Source organism: Podarcis tiliguerta, assembly GCF_965153285.1.
Source record: "Podarcis tiliguerta genome assembly, chromosome: 8".
In the NCBI taxonomy this organism is placed as follows: Eukaryota; Metazoa; Chordata; class Lepidosauria; order Squamata; family Lacertidae; genus Podarcis; species Podarcis tiliguerta.
The window spans coordinates 83,301,991-83,320,597 of NC_139541.1; the positions used below are offsets into that span (position 1 = coordinate 83,301,991).

Below are 18,607 nucleotides of genomic sequence, written 5' to 3' on the forward strand. Positions count from 1 at the left end.
TTCACTCCAAAATTTTAGTTTTCATTTTCACAAAGCTTCGCTAAACGTTACAAGCGTTATTTGTTTTTCACTTAAGTTATGCATATATTCCAGAAAATTTTCCCATTCTTCAGTAAATCTTTGATCTCGTCGATTCCTAATTCTTCCTGTCATTCTATCCAATTATGTCTTTTTTTAAACCAAAAATAAAAGCAGCCATGATAATATTCAGTATAAAGCCTTCAACTGCCCACTTAACTGCCCACAGTTTCTAAGTATCACTGTGAAGTGTTTCTGTCACCTGTAACTCATTAAGGAGCATTTCTTGAAGGTACCAAAACTGAGCTCACTTTTTGTTTCCCTCAGGGATTCCAGCAGGAAGTGAGCCTCCTCCAGGATCCGCTCTTCGATGGATCTCTTTCCCATCCCAAAATTCCTCAGAGTCATGATGGAGAATCGGCGTAGCTGCTTGGCCCGTTCCCCATTACTGAAGGAAACCCCTGGGAAGCAAAAGCTAGCCTTAAGTATGTCATTTTAACTGGATTACGATATTAAGCCTCCCTGAAAAATGCTGCTATATTAGTTACTCTTCAACAGGCATTCTGAGTAAATGCTGTTTTCCCCTTTTGTGGCATTATTTTAAGAGGGAGAAAAGAGGGAAATACCAGGAGAATCCAGTCTGTCTTAAAGCACCCTGGATTAGCTACGATAGTTTTAGCCTTTTAACTTATCAAAGCTTCCCTGCAAAGGGTTGCACTCTGTGGAACTCGGAAATGTGAGGAAGGAAGGATAATATCTAATAAATGTATTATCTCCTACCATCTATTCACATCCCAACATTTAAGAGTACCTGGGAGAACAAAAGAGACAAAGACACAGTTGACAGTCAACTGAAAAAAGGCACTTGCAGACTCAAGAGCTTTTTCAATATTATCTATGCTTGCAAAGCCACTAAGTTACATCAGTGTTCCTTTACTTGGCTATGAATATTCAGATGCAAATCCCATCTCTTCTATGACTTGTCTGAATTGTCGGAGCTTCCGTACGACTGAGCTGTAATGGCTCTCCTCCGTGTCGTATCTTTGGAATCCATCGACCTCTGCTGTGATGTGATTAACGACCTAAGCCTTTGAATGAGGCTTCAGGCACGCTCCCATTACGCAGAGTATCCAAACAGCAGCAGGAAAGCCAGAAATATGTTCTACATTGATACATTTATTTCTAACTACGCAGGACAGAAAAGAATATGTGTCTGCTCTCTGTGAGAGACAGAGAACAACAAGAAGAAAGAAACAGGAAACCAGTAACATCAATATCCATCTCCCGTCTCCCGTGAGACTTCCAACAGTCTGGAATGTCAACAGAGTCTTGTGACTCCAAAAACTGCACAGTGGCATAACAGAAATCTAACATGAATGACGTAGAGAAGCCCTCTCTCAGCCTGTCCTCAGCGAAACTGGTATAAGAAAAATCTACTTCACAGGACCACTGCTAAGTTCAATGCCAGAACAATGGTAGTAATGATGTGCTCTGGCCAAGGGTTGCCCAAGAAGAGACTAACCGTAACCCCGGAAAAGCCAGTCAAACATGGCTTGCTCTCCACGGCCACCAAACTCTTCGGCCTGATCCACCAGGGCCTCCTTCACGGCATCGTATCCACACAAGACCACAACACGGCGGGGCCCTAAGTGAATGGTGTAGACAGGACCATATTTCTCACGGATCTGTGAAAAGAGGGGGAGGGCATTGAGTGAGGTCATGGAACAGATGGAGAGATGGAGCAAATTGCTCACCTACCTCTGCAGAGATTAGAATCATAGAATCATAGAATCATAGAGTTGGAAGAGAACACAAGGGCCATCGAGTCCAACCCCCTGCCAAGCAGGAAACACCATCGAGTCCAACCCCCTGCCAAGCAGGAAACACCATCAGACAACCTGACATATGGTTGTCAAGCCTCTGCTTAAAGACCTCCAAAGAAGAAGACTCCACCACACTCCTTGGCAGCAAATTCCACTGTCGAACAGCTCTTACTGTCAGGAAGTTCTTCCTAATGTTTAGGTGGAATCTTCTTTCTTGTAGTTTGGATCCATTGCTCCGTGTCCGCTTCTCTGGAGCAGCAGAAAAAAACCTTTCTCCCTCCTCTAGGTGACATCCTTTTATATATTTGAACATGGCTATCATATCACCCCTTAACCTCCTCTTCTCCAGGCTAAACATGCCCAGCTCCCTTAGCCGTTCCTCATAAGGCATCGTTTCCAGGCCTTTGACCATTTTGGTTGCCCTCCTCTGGACACGTTCCAGTTTGTCAGTGTCCTTCTTGAACTGTGGTGCCCAGAACTGGACACAGTACTCCAGGTGAGGTCTGACCAGAGCAGAATTAGTAGCTCCTGAAAGCCTAAGCCTAATTAGGCAATGAAAAACACATCCTTTATGGTGAACCTCTGGTTCTCCATTATCTGGGCACCAGAATTTAAGAAGGATATTGGCAAGCTGGAATGTGTGCAGAGAAGTGCGACCAGGATGATCAAGGGTCTGGAGATGAAGCCTTATGAAGAATGGCTGAAGGAGTTGGGCATGTTTTGCCATGATAAGAGGAGACGGGGGAGAGATATGAAGGCCTTCTTCAAATATCTAAAGGGCTTTCACCTGGAAAATAGACCAAACCAATGGATTCATGTTATAAGCAAAGAGCTTCTGACTTAACTTCAGAAAAAACTTTCTGGTGGTAAGAGCTGTTCTACAGTGGAACAGAATCCCTCAGAAGGTAGTGGTCGAAATTTGCAGTTCCTCAAATTTTGCAATGAATTTCTCCAAACCCACAAGTATACAAAGTGTGCATAAAAAGGCATATATTTGTGGAAATAGCATACAAAATTGCATTATATTTGGGGGGGGGGATTCACTACATAAATGTGGCTATAAGGCAGATCTGCCCACAAAAATGTGGGGATTAAAAACATACAAACTGATGCAGAATGTAATGGACTGACAGAAACGGAAAGAAACAGATTCACCCACCAATAAAGGCACACAACACCAGCAGGCTACCATGAGGAAACCTCTCCTCCATGTGGGGAACTGAAATTAAGATTGGAATCACGGAATTATAGAGTTGGAAGGTACCCTAAGGGTCATCCAGCCCAACCCCTTCAGGCTATCCTGAGAAAACTTCTCCTCCATCAACAGATTTGCGGTTAAATCCGGGCTGGTCTCAGATATTAAATTGCTCTGCAATCTACCTGTGTAGTTGGTGCCAACAAGCTGAATCTGGGTGGGGAAAAGAGTTATCCAGGCCAAGCCCTGGGAGAAGATGATCTTGGATTAAGGCAGGGCTCTTGTTCTCCCAGGACTTTGTTTCCCTCCTTGGCCAATATTTTTCCTGTCGAAGTTCAGCTGGTTGGCACCACTTACATAGGGCCATTTGATAGCTGCTCAGATTCTGTTTTGAACTTTGATCATTTGTTTGCTTTTGCATTTGTGTGCATTTGTTATTTGTCAACCACCTTAGGGGACTTTTTTGGTTGAAAGGTGAGTATAATAAATGAATAATAAATAAATTACACAACATAACATGCCCTGGGCACCACCTCCAAGCCTGGACAAGCTCAGCACAGTCTCCAGTTTCACCTACCTGGTGGAGCAGGTTCTGCTCAGTGTTGGATTTCCAACTAGTTCCAAAGAATCAAATAGTTGGATCTCCTTACGCGCTGCAATATTTATTTCTGGTTATGTTTGCATGCAACCTTTCTGTTAAGGATACCAGGGCTGAAACTGAGCATGGCGCCAACTGGGTGAAATAAGCCAGGCTGCAAGACTTACCACATGGCGGTGCAGCTTTGAGCAGTCTCTGCCCCACATAAAAAGGTCAGGGACCCCTGACCATTAGGTCCAGTCGTGACCGACTCTGGGGTTGCGGTGCTCATCTCACTTTATTGGCCAAGGGAGCCGGCGTACAGCTTCCAGGTCATGTGGCCAGCATGACTAAGCCACTTCTGGTGAACCATAGCAGCGCACGGAAACGCCGTTTACCTTCATGCCAGAGCTGCACGTATTTATCTACTTGCACTTTGACGTGCTTTCGAACTGCTAGGTTGGCAGGAGCAGGGACCGAGCAATGGGAGCTCACCCCGTTGCGGGGATTCGAACCGCCGACCTTCTGATCGGCAAGTCCTAGGCTCTGTGGTTTAACCCACAGCGCCACCCGAATCCCAGCAAAAATGGCATCGAGAAAGGATGTTCCTGGCTGATCTCCACAGCCTGTTTTGATTGTTTAATTGGGCTTTGTTTGTGTTATGTACTGAGCTGAATCCTAGATCAATAGGATCCAGAATGCAGCAGTCTGATTGGTCGGCAGGAGCCACCCAATCCAGCTCCAGGTGGAAGTGTATCAGCAACCTGATTGGCCTGCAGGAGCAGCCAATCATTCTTCTAGAGGAGGTGAATCCGCAACCTGATTGGCCTACAGGAGCGCCCCAGAATAATAATAATAATAATAATAATAATAATAATAATAATAATTTATATCCCGCCCTCCCCAGCCGAAGCCGGGCTCAGGGTGGCTAACAACAATAAAACAGTACAAAAGTACAGCACAAACAACACTCTAAAATCATTCATTATAAAATTAATTAATTCAAGCCACTGGCAACCATTGGGCCAGAGCTCTGCGAAGATAACCGAGGGAGGGAGTCAGGCTGTGCCCTGGCCAAAGGCCTGGTGGAACAGTTCTGTCTTGCAGGCCCTGCGGAAAGATGTCAAGTCCCGCAGAGCCCTGGTCTCTTGTGACAGAGTGTTCCACCAGATCGGAGCCACGTCCGAAAAAGCCCTGGCTCTAGTTGAGGCCAGCCTAACCTCCTTGTGGCCTGGGACCTTCAAGATGTTTTTATTTGAAGACCGTAAGTTTCTCTGTGGGGCATACCAGGAGAGGCGGTCCCATAGGTAGCCAATCACATGGGGCCCATTGTGTAAATAATGTATATATAGCTGGATGTTTTGGGGAAAGTTTCATTCATTGCTACTACGAGCTGAATAAAGAGCATGAAATTCACACTTGACTCTGCGTATATTTCAGTTGGTTTTTCTCTTTATGTGATAGTGCTGTTGCTGGCCTAGCAGCTATCTAATTTATCAGGGGGCAAGGACCTTTTTTGTGTTGTTTTACTCTCTGAGGAGCCAAGAATTGTTAACCAGTTTTAAAGGGAGTTCAACAGCCGCAGGTCAGCCACCTCTTTGGAGTTCTTGCCATTTTATCTTCACTGGTTTCAAACTTTAAGGACTTTTAAACTTTTTAAAAACCAAAGTTTCTGAATAGGAATCTGGCAGATGTGGTAACTGATCCTTTAAATTGTACGCCTTCTGGGATAAACAGTCTGACAACAGAGTTTTCTTCTGATGCTTCTCACAGTCCTTAAAGGGTGTCTTTGGGTTATAACTACCGTATTTTTTGCTCTATGAGACTCACTTTTCCCCTCCTAAAAAGTAAGGGGAAATGTGTGTGCGTCTTATGGAGCAAATGCAGGCTGCGCAGCTATCCCAGAAGCCAGAACAGCAAGAGGGACTGCTGCTTTCACTGCGCAGCGATCCCTCTTGCTCTTCTGGTTTCTGAGATTCAGAATATTTTTTTTCTTGCTTTCCTCCTCCAAAAACTAGGTGCGTCTTGTGGGCTGGTGCGTCTTATAGAGCGAAAAATACGGTATATGATTTCAAGAGACGTGTGTTATCTATTTGTGTAGATGAACCAGAACAAGCTCAATAATATGCCCTCTATAAAACAAGAAATTTCAGCACTGAGATCTGCTTTGGATTCTATAGTGGCTCTGAGAGGAACCAGGGATTTTGAAGGTAGCATCCGAGGAATTTTGTGAGAGGAAATCAGAAGTGCTCCCGGCTGATTAACTTGGAATTGGAGCAGTTAGGATTGAGAATGGGAACGTCCCTTCCAATGAGCCCTCCATCCTATTCCATCTAAGGAGAAAATAACTAGACTGACAGTACATAGAAAAGATTTTGGGGGTTTTTGCATTAAGGCTTTGGGACCCAGACCTGGTTGTTTTGAATGAGTGGCATTATGATGACTGGTAGGGGGCAGTTCTCAGTCTTCACCTGCGATGGGAGCTGCCATGGAGGACTCTTAGAGGGTTGGCAAATGCCTGGATGTTGACCTTCATAAATCACTGCAAGAAGAAAAGTTCCTATGCCCATTTATACCACAAAGAATTCATAACCCACCTACTTTCAGCAGCCAGAAACACCACAACCAGACACTGGAGAGACCTGTCAGGAGGAAGCATGGACCAATGGTACCAAGAAGTATGGGAAACAGCCCTGCTAGAAAAACTAACCAATAAACTGAAACCGACACGGGGACAAATAGAAGAAGACGCCTTCACCCCAGTACAGCTCCCCTTTATCACACACACAGCCCAACAAGACAATGACAAAAATCCACCGGCATACAAATCAATATGGCTAACCTGATCCAAAACACCCACCCACCCCACTCACACATGAAAACAAAGACCACCACAGCCAACCACAAATGAACAACCACACCCCAGGCCAACCCCAACCTCTCTCACCATCAAACGAACACAAGTACATTTCTGAGCACAATTCAAAGTGTTGGTGCTGACCTTTAAAGCCCTAAATGGCCTCGGTCCAGTATACCTGGTCCAGTATATCTCCACCTCCATTGTTCTGCCCGGACACCGAGGTCCAGCGCCGAGGGCCTTCTGGTGGTTCCCTCACTGCGAGAAGCCAAGTTACAGGGAACCAGGCAGAGGGCCTTCTCGGTGGTGGCACCCTCCCTGTGGAACACCCTCACACCAGATGTCAAAGAGAAAAATAACTACCAAACTTTTAGAAGACATCTAAAGGCAGCCCTGTTTAGGGAAGCTTTTAATGTTTAATAGGTTATTGTATTTTAGTGTTTTGTTGGAAGCCGCCTAGAGTGGCTGGGGAAATCCAGCCAGATGGGCGGGGTATAAATTATTATTATTATTATTATTATTATTATTATTATTATTATTATTACTGAATAGCACAGAACCTGCACAAGCGACGCTGACACAAAATCCCACATATATTAGGTACAATAGAAACATCATCACCCGACCCCACCACCATCTCCCCCCCCCCCTTTCCGCTTTCTTCTTCCGAATGTCTCAACAAATGAAACTGATCTGTGAAAAATGTTACTTGGAGAAAAAAGAGAGAGAGAGAGAGAGATTGCACATACTTTGTAAACTAAGAAAATCTTTAATAAAAATACATTTTTTAAAAAGAAGAAAAGTTCTTAACTGATTCTAACAGCAGCACCAGGAACTTCTGATAGATTGGTTCCCCCGGAAAGTCAGATTTTGATTACTATACTTCATTGCAGGAGGAACTTTAACCATTACTAATTGTGTTGCCATCTTCAGTTGGCCCCTAATAGGGTCAAATAATGTAAGGGAATCAGAGTTGCCACAGGATATTTGACATATGATAGGGGAAGCCTGGGATTGTAAGCTGCTTCTGCATATACGTCACTAGGTCTATGCACATAGTCATTGGGCCTGGGTGAGGTTGGGTTACATTTTTTTTTGGGGGGGGGGGGAGCCTGCTATATAAATTTAATGGCAAATGCATCTCCTTTAAATCAGTTCCCAGACCAAATGAGTAAATTTTTCATCAAGGAATCTTAAGCTTGCCTCTTGTGCAAATGCCTGTAAATCTAAATTTCAGAAGGCTGTGTCCCTATTTAGAACAGGACAATTGTCTTTCTTTTTTATCATCACCTAATAATGTCCCCAGAGGGCACTCTCAACCCCCAGAAGCTAGATCTAAGGTCCAAAAGTTAAAATCAGAGGATTTCCTAACACATGAGATACCTGTCAAATCATAACCCCCAGAAGCTGCCCAAAAATGTCATAAGGAACTGATAATATACCTGCAGTACAGCTCAGTTTGTTAGAGCATGGTGCTGATAAATTAAAATTAAAATTATTATATTATTAATTTTTTAAAAAATATTTATTTAAAAGAAAGGCACGCTAAAATGCTGACTGATTTTTTTGAGGACATGAGAATTGACACATGTGCCCATCCCTTCACTCAGGCAGAAATATACTGTGGTACCTCGAGTTACATACGCTTCAGGTTACATACGCTTCAGCTTACAGACTCCACTAACCCAGAAATAGTGCTTCAGGTTGAGAACTTTGCTTCAGGATGAGAACAGAAATTGTGCTCCTGCGGCGCAGTGGCAGCAGGAGGCCCCATTAGCTGAAGTGGTGCTTCAGGTTAAGAACAGTTTCAGGTTGAGAACAGACCTCCGGAACAAATTAAGTACTTAACTCGAGGTACCACTGTAAAGAGAGATAGAAGCAAAAGCTGGAGAATGCGGTGGAAGGAGAATTATGAGGAGATGATGAGTCAAGTGGGAGAGAGAGAGAGAGAAGGATGAGTGGGTAGATAGATAGACGGGAGTGACCTTCATTAATCAACAGTATTTAAGAATGATTTTATAATAACAATTCAGAGAATGGGAAACTGTGCTCTGTCACATTATAGAAAGTTACCTTCATGAGTGAACGGAACATGTCACTTGTTTTGACTTGGAGCAGGTTCCCGATGAAGGGGAGGGGAGTTGGTCCAGGTGGCATCTTGCTTTTGCGGTACATCTGCCCCCATGTTGAGAGGACCATCAGGCAAGAGAGGCAGATGACCAGGAAAAGGGTTGCTGCTCCCAGGAGATCCATGGGGAGGTTGCAGGTGGCCTGTGGAGCTCTGAGTAGCTGGGAAGAAAAAACACATGCACAGCCCGAGTTGAGGCTGTTATGTAACCGTACCTGAGGGATAACGCCCTTTGTGGAGTTGTGCAACTTGTTTGCAGTCACACCTCTTGGTCTGCTTTCTATTCAAGAAGAGAAGATCTCCTGCCAAAAGTCCAGAGGTCTTATTTTTTGCGTGAGACAGTCCTGCTTCATTGATTTTTCATGCTTTATGTACAAGAGAGAACTGGCACTATCTGGAGATTATTCCCGAGGCAGAGGATGGCTTCTCATAGAATCATAGAATCATAGAGTTGGAAGAGACCACAAGGGCCACCGAGTCCAATCCCCTGCCAAGCAGGAAACACCATCAGAGCACTCCTGACATATGGTTGTCAAGCCTCTGCTTAAAGACCTCCAAAGAAGGAGACTCCACCACACTCCTTGGCAGCAAATTCCACTGTCGAACAGCTCTTACTGTCAGGAAGTTCTTCCTAATGTTTAGGTGGAATCTTCTTTCTTGTAGTTTGGATCCATTGCTCCGTGTCCGCTTCTCTGGAGCAGCAGAAAACAACCTTTCTCCCTCCTCTAGGTGACATCCTTTTATATATTTGAACATGGCTATCATATCACCCCTTAACCTCCTCTTCTCCAGGCTAAACATGCCCAGCTCCCTTAGCCGTTCCTCATAAGGCATCGTTTCCAGGCCTTTGACCATTTTGGTTGCCCTCCTCTGGACACGTTCCAGTTTGTCAGTGTCCTTCTTGAACTGTGGTGCCCAGAACTGGACACAGTACTCCAGGTGAGGTCTGACCAGAGCAGAATACAGTGGCACTATTACTTCCCTTGATCTAGATGCTATACTCCTATTGATGCAGCCCAGAATTGCATTGGCTTTTTTAGCTGCCGCGTCACACTGTTGGCTCATGTCAGGTTTGTGGTCAACCAACACTCCTAGATCCTTTTCACATGTGCTGCTCTCAAGCCAGGTGTCACCCATCTTGTATTTGTGCCTCTGCATCCCTTCTAGTGGTTCTCAGCCTGTGGATCCCCAGATGTTGTTGGACTACAACTCCCATCATCCCTGAGCTCTGGCCTTGCTAGCTAGGGGTGAGGGGAGTTGTAGTTCAACAACGTCTGGGGACCCACAGGTTGAGAAAGGCTGCTTTGGGCAGAGATGGGTGGATTCTGTGTCTCAACGTAATAACGTAGTATAACAGAGATAGACCCAAATGATTTCCACAAACACAAAACTATCAAGGAGAGAGGCACTTACGAGAAAGTGACCTGCCGAAGCCCACACCACTAGGAGACTTTCATTGAGTTCCCAGGACATGCAGAATTCTCTCCCACTTTTCCAAATTGTTGAACAGGGTCTCTGGTTTTACATAAGACAAGGAAGGAGGAAACAGAGATGGAGGCTGTTGAAGTGTGTTTGGCCATGATGGACTGTCCCAGGAAGCCAAGGGTAGAGATAGAATCCCAGAAGTCCCACTTTCTGTATCTCCAAGAAACTACCATTGTTATCCCTTTGTTTGGGTGCTTTTAATGTTTGATGTATTACTGTACAGTGGTATCTCGGGTTACATACGCTTCATGTTACATACGCTTCAGGTTACAGCCTCCGCTAACTCAGAAATAGTGCTTCAGGTTAAGAACTTTGCTTCAGGATGAGAACAGAAATTGTGCTCCGGCGGCGCAGCAGCAGCAGGAGGCCCCATTAGCTAAAGTGGTGCTTCAGGTTAAAAACATTTTCAGGTTAAGTATGGACCTCTGGAACGAATTAAGTACTTAACCCGAGGTACCACTGTATTTTAATATTTGGTTGGAAGCCACCCAGAGTGGCTGGGGAATCCCAGCCAGATGGGGGGGATAAATAAATTATTATTATTATTATTATTAGGTAAAGGTAAAGGTACCCCTGCCCATACGGGCCAGTCATGTCCGACTCTAGGGTTGCGCGCTCATCTCGCTCAAGAGGCCAGGAGCCAGCGCTGTCCGGAGACACTTCCGGGTCACGTGGCCAGCGTGACTAAGCAGCATCTGGCGAGCCAGCACCAGCACCGCACACGAAATGCCGTTTACCTTCCCGCTATAAATCGGTCCCTATTTATCTACTTGCACTTAGGGGTGCTTTCGAACTGCTAGGTGGGCAGGAGCTGGGACCGTACGACGGGAGCTCATCCCGCTGCGGGGATTCGAACCGCCGACCTTGCAATCAGCAAGTCCTAGGCTCTGTGGTTTAACCCACAGCGCCACCCGCGTCCCGTATTATTATTATTATTATTATTATTATTATTATTATTATTATTATTTTCTGCGGTTTGTTTATGAATGGAGAGGTATCTTCCTGAATTGGCCGAGGCTAAGTTCAAGGTGTCTTTCATTTCCAGAACTGGATTAGATTGATGGCTCAAATCTATCCATGGATCAGGCATAGGCAAACTCGGCCCTCCAGATGTTTTGGGACTACAACTCCCATCATCCCTAGCTAGCAGGACCAGTGGTCAGGGATGATGGGAGTTGTGGTCCCAAAACATCTGGAGGGCCGAGTTTGCCTATGCCTGATCCATGGCTTTCTTTCCTGCATTGCAAGGAATTGGCATAGATAACCCTCAGGGTCCCTTCCGACTTTAAAATTCTATTATTCTAGAACTTGCAGGGTTCAGAGGCTCAATGGAAAATCAGCACCCAGTGCAGCACCTCCAGCAGAGGTGTCCCATGTTGCTCATAGGTTAAATCAGAGAGCGATGGTGTAGCAGAGTTTTACACCATGTGCAAATTCCACCAAATTCAGACGAGGGAACAATACATTTGAGATTTCTTTGCATGGAAACCTGGAAATTCTGCATGTTCCATTAACTGTTATGCTTCCTCTTCCGTAAGGATGGAGGAGAAATTTGATTCAGTTCACATTTAAAGACAAACTTATTCACACTTTTTGATACAAGCTGTAAACTGAAACGCAGCCAGTCTTCAGAATGTGGAGTACTTAGAATTTTGAAATACAGTTCCCCGGGCTGGTAATGTATTCAAGCATGTCTGTACTAGAGTAATGTGTGAATCAAAAAGCACATACTATTGAAAATTAGATTTATTTATTTTTAAATGCCTTATTTGCGGGACGAATGGAAGAATCCATTACACCAACTTCTTTGCTCTCCATAAACATGGCAGCTGCTCTCTAGCCACTGTGGGCAGGCAGAACCTTCTGCTAGAATGAAGGACATGAGCGGGCATAAATCAGGCCAATAGGGCAGGATACCCTAGAGAAATCTTACTGAAATATATTAGCCTACAGGTGAGGAAAGCTATTGACCTCCATTTATTGGGTGGGAGAAAAACTGAGTATTGAAAGGCATTTAATAGAGGTAATGGTGGGAACGCATCCTGATATTTCAGCCAATCAAAGTGAATTTAGACATCACAATTGAGAAGGAGATAAACTATATTTGTAAGTGGGAAATGATAATTCTTACCATAGGACTAGTTGCATCTTTATGCCACCAGGACTTTTCAAAGGCAAAAATTGGAATTAAACTTCTTTTTTCCAAATTATTTTTATTATTTTTTTCCAAATTATTACAAATCAAACCAAATTAATTTAAAATTTAATACAATTTCTTAAGATCAGGTTTCCTGCTCCGGTTCCAAGCATATGACCATCATCATTTCTTATTTAGAGTCCAGTTGACATCTTTTTTTTTTTTTAAAGTAATATTTATTAGAGATTTAATAATTACAGAAAGGAAAAGGAAAAAAAAACAATAAAAAATTTAACAAACAATACATCAAAAATAGAAAGAAGAAACAGTACAACAGAACAACAAGAAAAAACAAAAACATTTTAAAAACACATCTAAATTTCATATCTTTATCTTTCATTTGCTTGTTTCCTCGACTTCCTCACACCTCCCTTTTCTGTATTCTAGTTCAAATTAGCTAATTCAGCAAATCCTTTTCCTCTTTCTCAATTTTTTGTTCTATAATTTATCTTAACACGATCTAATTTTAAATTTTCCACTTTAGCCCAGTTGACATCTTTCACTTGCCGTTAGACCATTCTTCCAGCTGACCACTTTTTCCACTTTACAAAACAGCACCTCCATTACATTTTATAAATAAGTAATCCATTTCACGTGTATACATTGTTGTTCCATTGGTGTGCTGGGAGAGTTCATTACTATCTTCCATTACTCAGTTCTTTGCAGTGTTTATCTGGATGGTACAAGGTCACATTCCATTCCTTCTGCTGTTTACCAAATTAGCATATGAGCTGATGGGAGGGCGTTTCCACAGGGCGGGTGCCACTACAAAGATGGCGCTCTGCCTGGTTCCCTGTGGCTTCAAGTCTTGCAGTGGATGGGTTTGGCATAGAGTAAAACAATCAAACATGCCAGGATGAACAAGTTACATTTTTGAAGAAGCTGTTTAAATATTTCCCACAGAAAGAAGTAACTCCAGAGAGCTGGGACTAACCAAAAATTGCTCTAATTCTGGCAAGTGTCATATAAAGAAGGCTCAATGACATCAGTGGATTGTACATTCGTCCAGTTCAAACTGGGTTTATTAAGAGAAGGCAATAGAGTACAAATATTGAAAGCAGTGTACCGTACATCCTGAATAAAGCAGAGATTTACCGTTTTCTTACTTTTCAGTGCAAAAAAGCCTTTGACAGGGTAGAATGGTCCTAATTATTTGAGGTATTGAGAAAAATCAATATACCGCTTCAACTTAGTTTCATTCTCAGCTGGTTAAATGTGAAAAAATTCAACAGATAGCAGTGGCGAAACATTGACTGATAATGGATTGGGGGTCAAAGAGTGCCCCTAGTTATAATAATAATAATAATTTTTATTTATACCCCACCCTCCCCAGCCAAGGCCGGGCTCAGAGCGGCTTTCAAGCAATAATAAAAACAAGATGAATGATTACAACTTAAAAACAAAAATAAAATACAACATTAAAATAGTGGAACCTAAAAATATTAAAATGTAGCCTCATCACAGGAGGAGAAGGAAAAGAAAAAAGAGAGGGAGGGAGGGAATCAAATTGGCTCCAAGCCAAAGGCCAGGCGGAACAACTCTGTCTTACAGGCCCTGCGGAAAGAAATCAGATCCTACAGGGCCCTGGTCTCATGAGGCAGAGCGTTCCACCAGGCCGGAGCCAGAGTTGAAAAGGCCCTGGCTCTGGTTGAAGCCAATCTAGTTTCCTTAGGGCCTGGGACCACTAGGGTGTTGGTATTGAGGCTCTCCGTGGGGCATACCAGGAGAGGCGGTCCTGTAGGTACGAGGGTCCTACGCCGTGAAGGGCTTTAAAGGTCAAAAGCAGCACCTTAAATCTGACCCTGTACTCCAGCGGGAGCCAGTGCAGCTTGAAAAGCACTGGGTGAATAAGCTCCCATGGCAGAGACACCGTGAGGAGCCTCGCTGCAGCATTCTGTACCCGCTGGAGTTTCTGGGACAGCTTCAAGGGCAGCCCCGCATAGAGCGAATTACAGTAGTCAAGCCTGGAGATGACCAGGCTTGGATCACTGTGGCCAGGTCGGGGCGGGAAAGGTAAGGGACCAACTGCTTGATGCGGTGAAGGTGGAAAAATGTCGCCTTGGCTGTTGCTGTAACTTGCGCCTCCATGAAAAGGGAGGCGTCAAGGATTACACCCAAACTCTTAACGGAAGGCAATGGCACTAATTGGGCCCCCGCAAGAGAAGGGAGTTGGTCCCTCATCCCCATGCCATCCCGACCCAGCCATAGGACCTCTGTCTTCGAAGGATTTAGTTTCAATCGGCTCCCACGAAACCATCCAGCCGCAGCTTCCAAGCATCTGGTCAGTGTGTTCGGGGCCGAGTCAGTGTGGCCATCCATCAGCAGATAGAGCTGAGTGTCATCAGCATATTGGTGACAGCCCAGCCCAAAGCTCCGGATAATCTGGGCAAGGGGGCGCATAAAGATGTTAAAAAGCATCGGGGAGAGATGCTGCAGGGGGAGGGAGACTCAGGGTCCCAGATTCTACCTTAGGAGATTCTACCCAGGGGTGAAGGAAGGGGTGTGCGGTAGGGGCGGGGTGCCCCGGGTGTCACCACTGAGGGGGGTGACAAAATGCTGGGAGAGACACGGTGGTTTGGGCGCGCACAGGCTCCGCTCTGCCCAAATGGTCCATCCACTGCCTCCCCCCCACCCAGCTGCAGGCAGCTGAGTGGGAGGAGACAGGCAGACTCCAGAGACCCCGCGCTGTGACCTTCCCCTATGGGTGACTCACCCCGCCCAAGCCCCGCCCCTATGGGAAGCGTGCCCCGCCCCTGGGCGCACCAATCCAGACGCCTGAGTAGCTTCCTCTGCCGCTGCTTCTGCTCATCATACTGTGGATTGAGAGATGGAAATATTCAGAGAGGCAAGTTTTTCTAAGGTATGGCTGACCTCCTCAAGCTGTAAACCATGCTAGCAACTGTCCTCTTGTCAGGGATCGGTTGGCAGAGAAGGGGGGAGAGACCGAAATGTACAGAGAGCCGCCTCCTTTGATGAGCAGCTGCACTTGTCAGAGGGAGAGGAGGAGGAACTGTCAGGAAACACGGAAAACGAGAGGGAGGGAGATCCAAAGGCTGTTATAGTAGGGAGAAAGGAGCAGCCTCTGGCGCTTAGGTTTTCACGTAAGGAGAGGAGGAAAAGGGGGGGGGGGTGTCAGGAAGCTTCTCTGCTGGAGGGGGAACCAGAGTGAGCCACTTCCCACAACTGATAGCGATTGAGGCAGACACGCTTTCAAGAGCTCCGTACTGTATATAGTTTTGGACTTAATAAATCTTGTAAAGACAGGCTGGAATCCCGGGCTGTTATCTCGGCAAGCACCCACATATCATCCTGACACCTATCCCACAGGTTCTTCCTTAACTATAATTCTTCCTTAACTACTCACAATGAAAGTGTCAGCAAAGGAATGTTGGCAAACATATCACAAGTGGAAGAACAAAGATAGGAAAGGGAGGGGAACATGACATGGAAATAAAGACTTCAGAGTTGGACGAGGTACCGGAAGGGAGTCTGGTGACCAGAAAGGGGGAAGATGAGAGGGACTCAACCCTGGTATCTCAGGGAAGTGGGGTAGGGGAGGAAGAGGGCAGAGAGCCAGGGACCAGATATTTATGGACCTGTGAGATCAATTCCAAGAAAATGCAGAGAAGAGAAATTCTACCAATGGAAACAGAGATCATGGAGCTTGAAAAGAAAGATTCTGGAGGAGGAAGGGCCAACCTGGCCCTTCATGAGTTCAAGCTTTCTCCAACTTTTGCATTTGGGGCAGCCAAGCTGGGTGACAACAGTGCTCTGTTTGTTCAAGACACCTGTCCTCCTCTTTCACAAGGGAATGGCACACATTTCATAAAAACGTGGAACGGTGGCAAAGCCAACCAGCATGGGAGAGATGTCGATCTTTTCAGGAGGGATGGGGGATTTTAGGTGGAAGTTCTGCAGGATGCTGGTGAAGAAGAGGAAAAGCTCCATTCGGGCCAGCTGCTCTCCAAAGCAATAGCGTTTTCCTAGGAAGGAGGAGGAAAACAAAGACAGGTCATTATAGCCTGCATTGAGGTTTTCAGGCCAAGACTCCTCTAACCCACACAGCCACAGATAAAAATACACCCATTACAACTGAGATCTACAGGTAAAGGGCAGTATACAAGTTTAATAAATAATAACAATAATTTTGGTGTGCATGGTTCAAAAATAGATTTTTCTGTAGAAGGGAAAAGAGAAGGGAGAGAGAGAGGTACATCAGCACCAGCAACACTTTCTGGCTAATTTTTCTCACTTCAATTGGTCGACTATATTGGGTTACTATTTCCTGTAAACCGCCAAGGGGCTGCTGAGAACTCACCAGCAGAGAATGGCATAAAAGCCTCATTCTTCTTGAACTGCCCATTCTCATCCAGGAAGTGTTGGGGGTCAAACACGTCTGGCCTTGCAAAATGTTGGGGGTCTCTCAGCACAGATCCCAGCAAAGCAAACACTTCAGTTCCCTGAACAAGAGAGGGAGGGAAATGAGAAGAGAGGGGAGAAATGGAACGTTATTCTCGTGGGCAAGAAAATATTGGGGTTTTTTTGGAGGGGTGACCTCCCTAAACTTTATAAATTAATAAATGGCAGGTTCTTTATTATTTGAGAGAAAGCTGAATAAGAATTCCTGGGCTAGCCTGTGCAGAAGAACGTGGCCAAGCTAGGGCCATTAAGAAACAATACAGAGTCACTGAGTGGCTGGAGAAACCCAGCCAAATTGGTGGGTATAAATAATAAATTATTATTATTATTATTATGAGGGCCAATGGCAATGCAAAAGAACTGTCTTTCCACTTGCCTTGAGGTGTGATAATAATAATAATAATTTACTATTATTAACAATGAGAGCTCCCCATTTTTGGGACACCACCCTTTGGTGTGGTGCCTCTGTCTCCCTGATTATTATCGCTCAGAGGGTACGGACAGGTGGAACAGATATGCTTGGGGAACTTCACTGAGCCACAAACTATACCTGGAAGGGTGAAGTCTTATTTTTTTTTATTAAATAAATTTTACTGGCATATAAAACACATGCATATACATTTACACAATGACACAATACACGAACATAACCCACTACCTTATATTCATAACATAAAACATAACTACATTATTGTATATAATACCTACCTATACTGTACATACACCTGCCAACCTAGCAGTTCGAAAGCACGTCAAAGTGCAAGTAGATAAATAGGCACCGCTCCGGCGGGAAGGTAAACGGCGTTTCCGTGCGCTGCTCTGGTTTGCCAGAAGTGGTTTAGTCATGCTGGCCACATGACCCGGAAGCTGTGCACTGGCTCTCTCCTCGGCCAATAAAGCGAGATGAGCACCGCAACCCCAGAGTCAGCCACGACTGGACCTAATGGTCAGGGGTCCCTATACCTTATACTGTACATATCAACATACCTACACACTTGGGGAACTTCACTGAGCCACAAACTATATCTGGAAGGGTGGAGTCTAAGTCTAAGGAATTAATAGAACCACAATACCTTGGGAATGGTGTATCCCCGGAACTGGGTATCGCGGGTCACACGTCTTGCTAACCCCAAGGGGAGCATGTCACCGAATCTCTGGATCTCGTGGATCACAGCATCCGTGTAGGGCATCAGGGGACGGTCATCCATGTTGGGAGTGCGACTGGAGCCAATCACCCGTTCAATCTCTTCGTGGACTTTCTCTGTTGAGAAATGAGCAGGATGAGACCAAAAGTGCTATTTGCACCTTCCAGGGAGCTAAAGAAGGATCCCAGCTCATAGCTGGGAAAGCAAAGAGGGAAGGACACATCTCTCCACCCTATTTTCCTCCCCCTTCCGCAGTCACCTTCAACCTCCGGGTATTTCAGCAGAAGCAGGAAGCCGTAGCGCAAGGTGGTGCTGACCGTTTCTGTGCCGCCGAAGAAGAGGTTACCTATTGTACAAACCAGATTCTCTAGGAAGAACTCTGAGTTTGGGTTTTCCTTTTCCTAGGCAGAAGAAAATGTACTTACTTATTATTTCTTGGGATAGGCTAAAATCTGACTGGCTCCTGTCTATGAAGCTCTCTCTCCTCTACTGATTGGCTGAGCTGCAGTGATGTCATGCTCACTCCAATGAGGGGGAGGGGACAGTTGTGGAGGGCTGAAAAGCAGCTCAACAATTGTGTGGGAAACAGATGGCTGGGTGGAGGGGGAGTTTGCTGCAGGAATGAAGTACATTATTTAATGTGGAGGGCTGAAAAGCAGCTCAACAATTGTGTGGGAAACAGATGGCTGGGTGGAGGGGGAGTTTGCTGCAGGAAGAAGTACATTATTTAATCTGTCCTGAATCCTCCAACATACTTCTTCCT

At 45.1% G+C, this 18,607-nt stretch overlaps 2 protein-coding genes and 1 long non-coding RNA gene across 3 annotated transcripts in view; 1 reads left to right on the forward strand and 2 right to left on the reverse strand.

Moving 5' to 3' along the window:
• Positions 1 to 8,819, reverse strand: part of LOC310683559 (uncharacterized protein) — a 47,302-nt gene extending 38,483 nt beyond the window's left edge. Inside the window, exons 1-3 of the mRNA XM_083453493.1 lie at positions 8,544 to 8,819; positions 1,541 to 1,703; positions 330 to 479 (exon numbers count right to left, since the gene is read on the reverse strand). Coding sequence (XP_083309619.1) covers positions 330 to 479; positions 1,541 to 1,703; positions 8,544 to 8,723 — 493 coding nt within the window. The 5' untranslated portion in view covers positions 8,724 to 8,819. The remainder of the gene's footprint in view (positions 1 to 329; positions 480 to 1,540; positions 1,704 to 8,543) is intronic.
• Positions 8,820 to 12,282: 3,463 nt separating this feature from the next.
• Positions 12,283 to 13,376, forward strand: LOC310684842. Its single transcript, XR_014514859.1, has 2 exons — positions 12,283 to 12,449; positions 12,794 to 13,376. It is a non-coding gene; the product is annotated as an uncharacterized lncRNA (long non-coding RNA).
• A 1,338-nt stretch (positions 13,377 to 14,714) lies between these two features.
• LOC310683560 (cytochrome P450 2A13-like) overlaps positions 14,715 to 18,607 on the reverse strand; it is a 12,214-nt gene continuing 8,321 nt past the window's right edge. Inside the window, exons 5-8 of the mRNA XM_083453494.1 lie at positions 18,104 to 18,245; positions 17,773 to 17,960; positions 16,599 to 16,740; positions 14,715 to 16,263 (exon numbers count right to left, since the gene is read on the reverse strand). Of these exons, the coding sequence (XP_083309620.1) occupies positions 16,082 to 16,263; positions 16,599 to 16,740; positions 17,773 to 17,960; positions 18,104 to 18,245 (654 nt within the window). The 3' untranslated portion in view covers positions 14,715 to 16,081. The remainder of the gene's footprint in view (positions 16,264 to 16,598; positions 16,741 to 17,772; positions 17,961 to 18,103; positions 18,246 to 18,607) is intronic.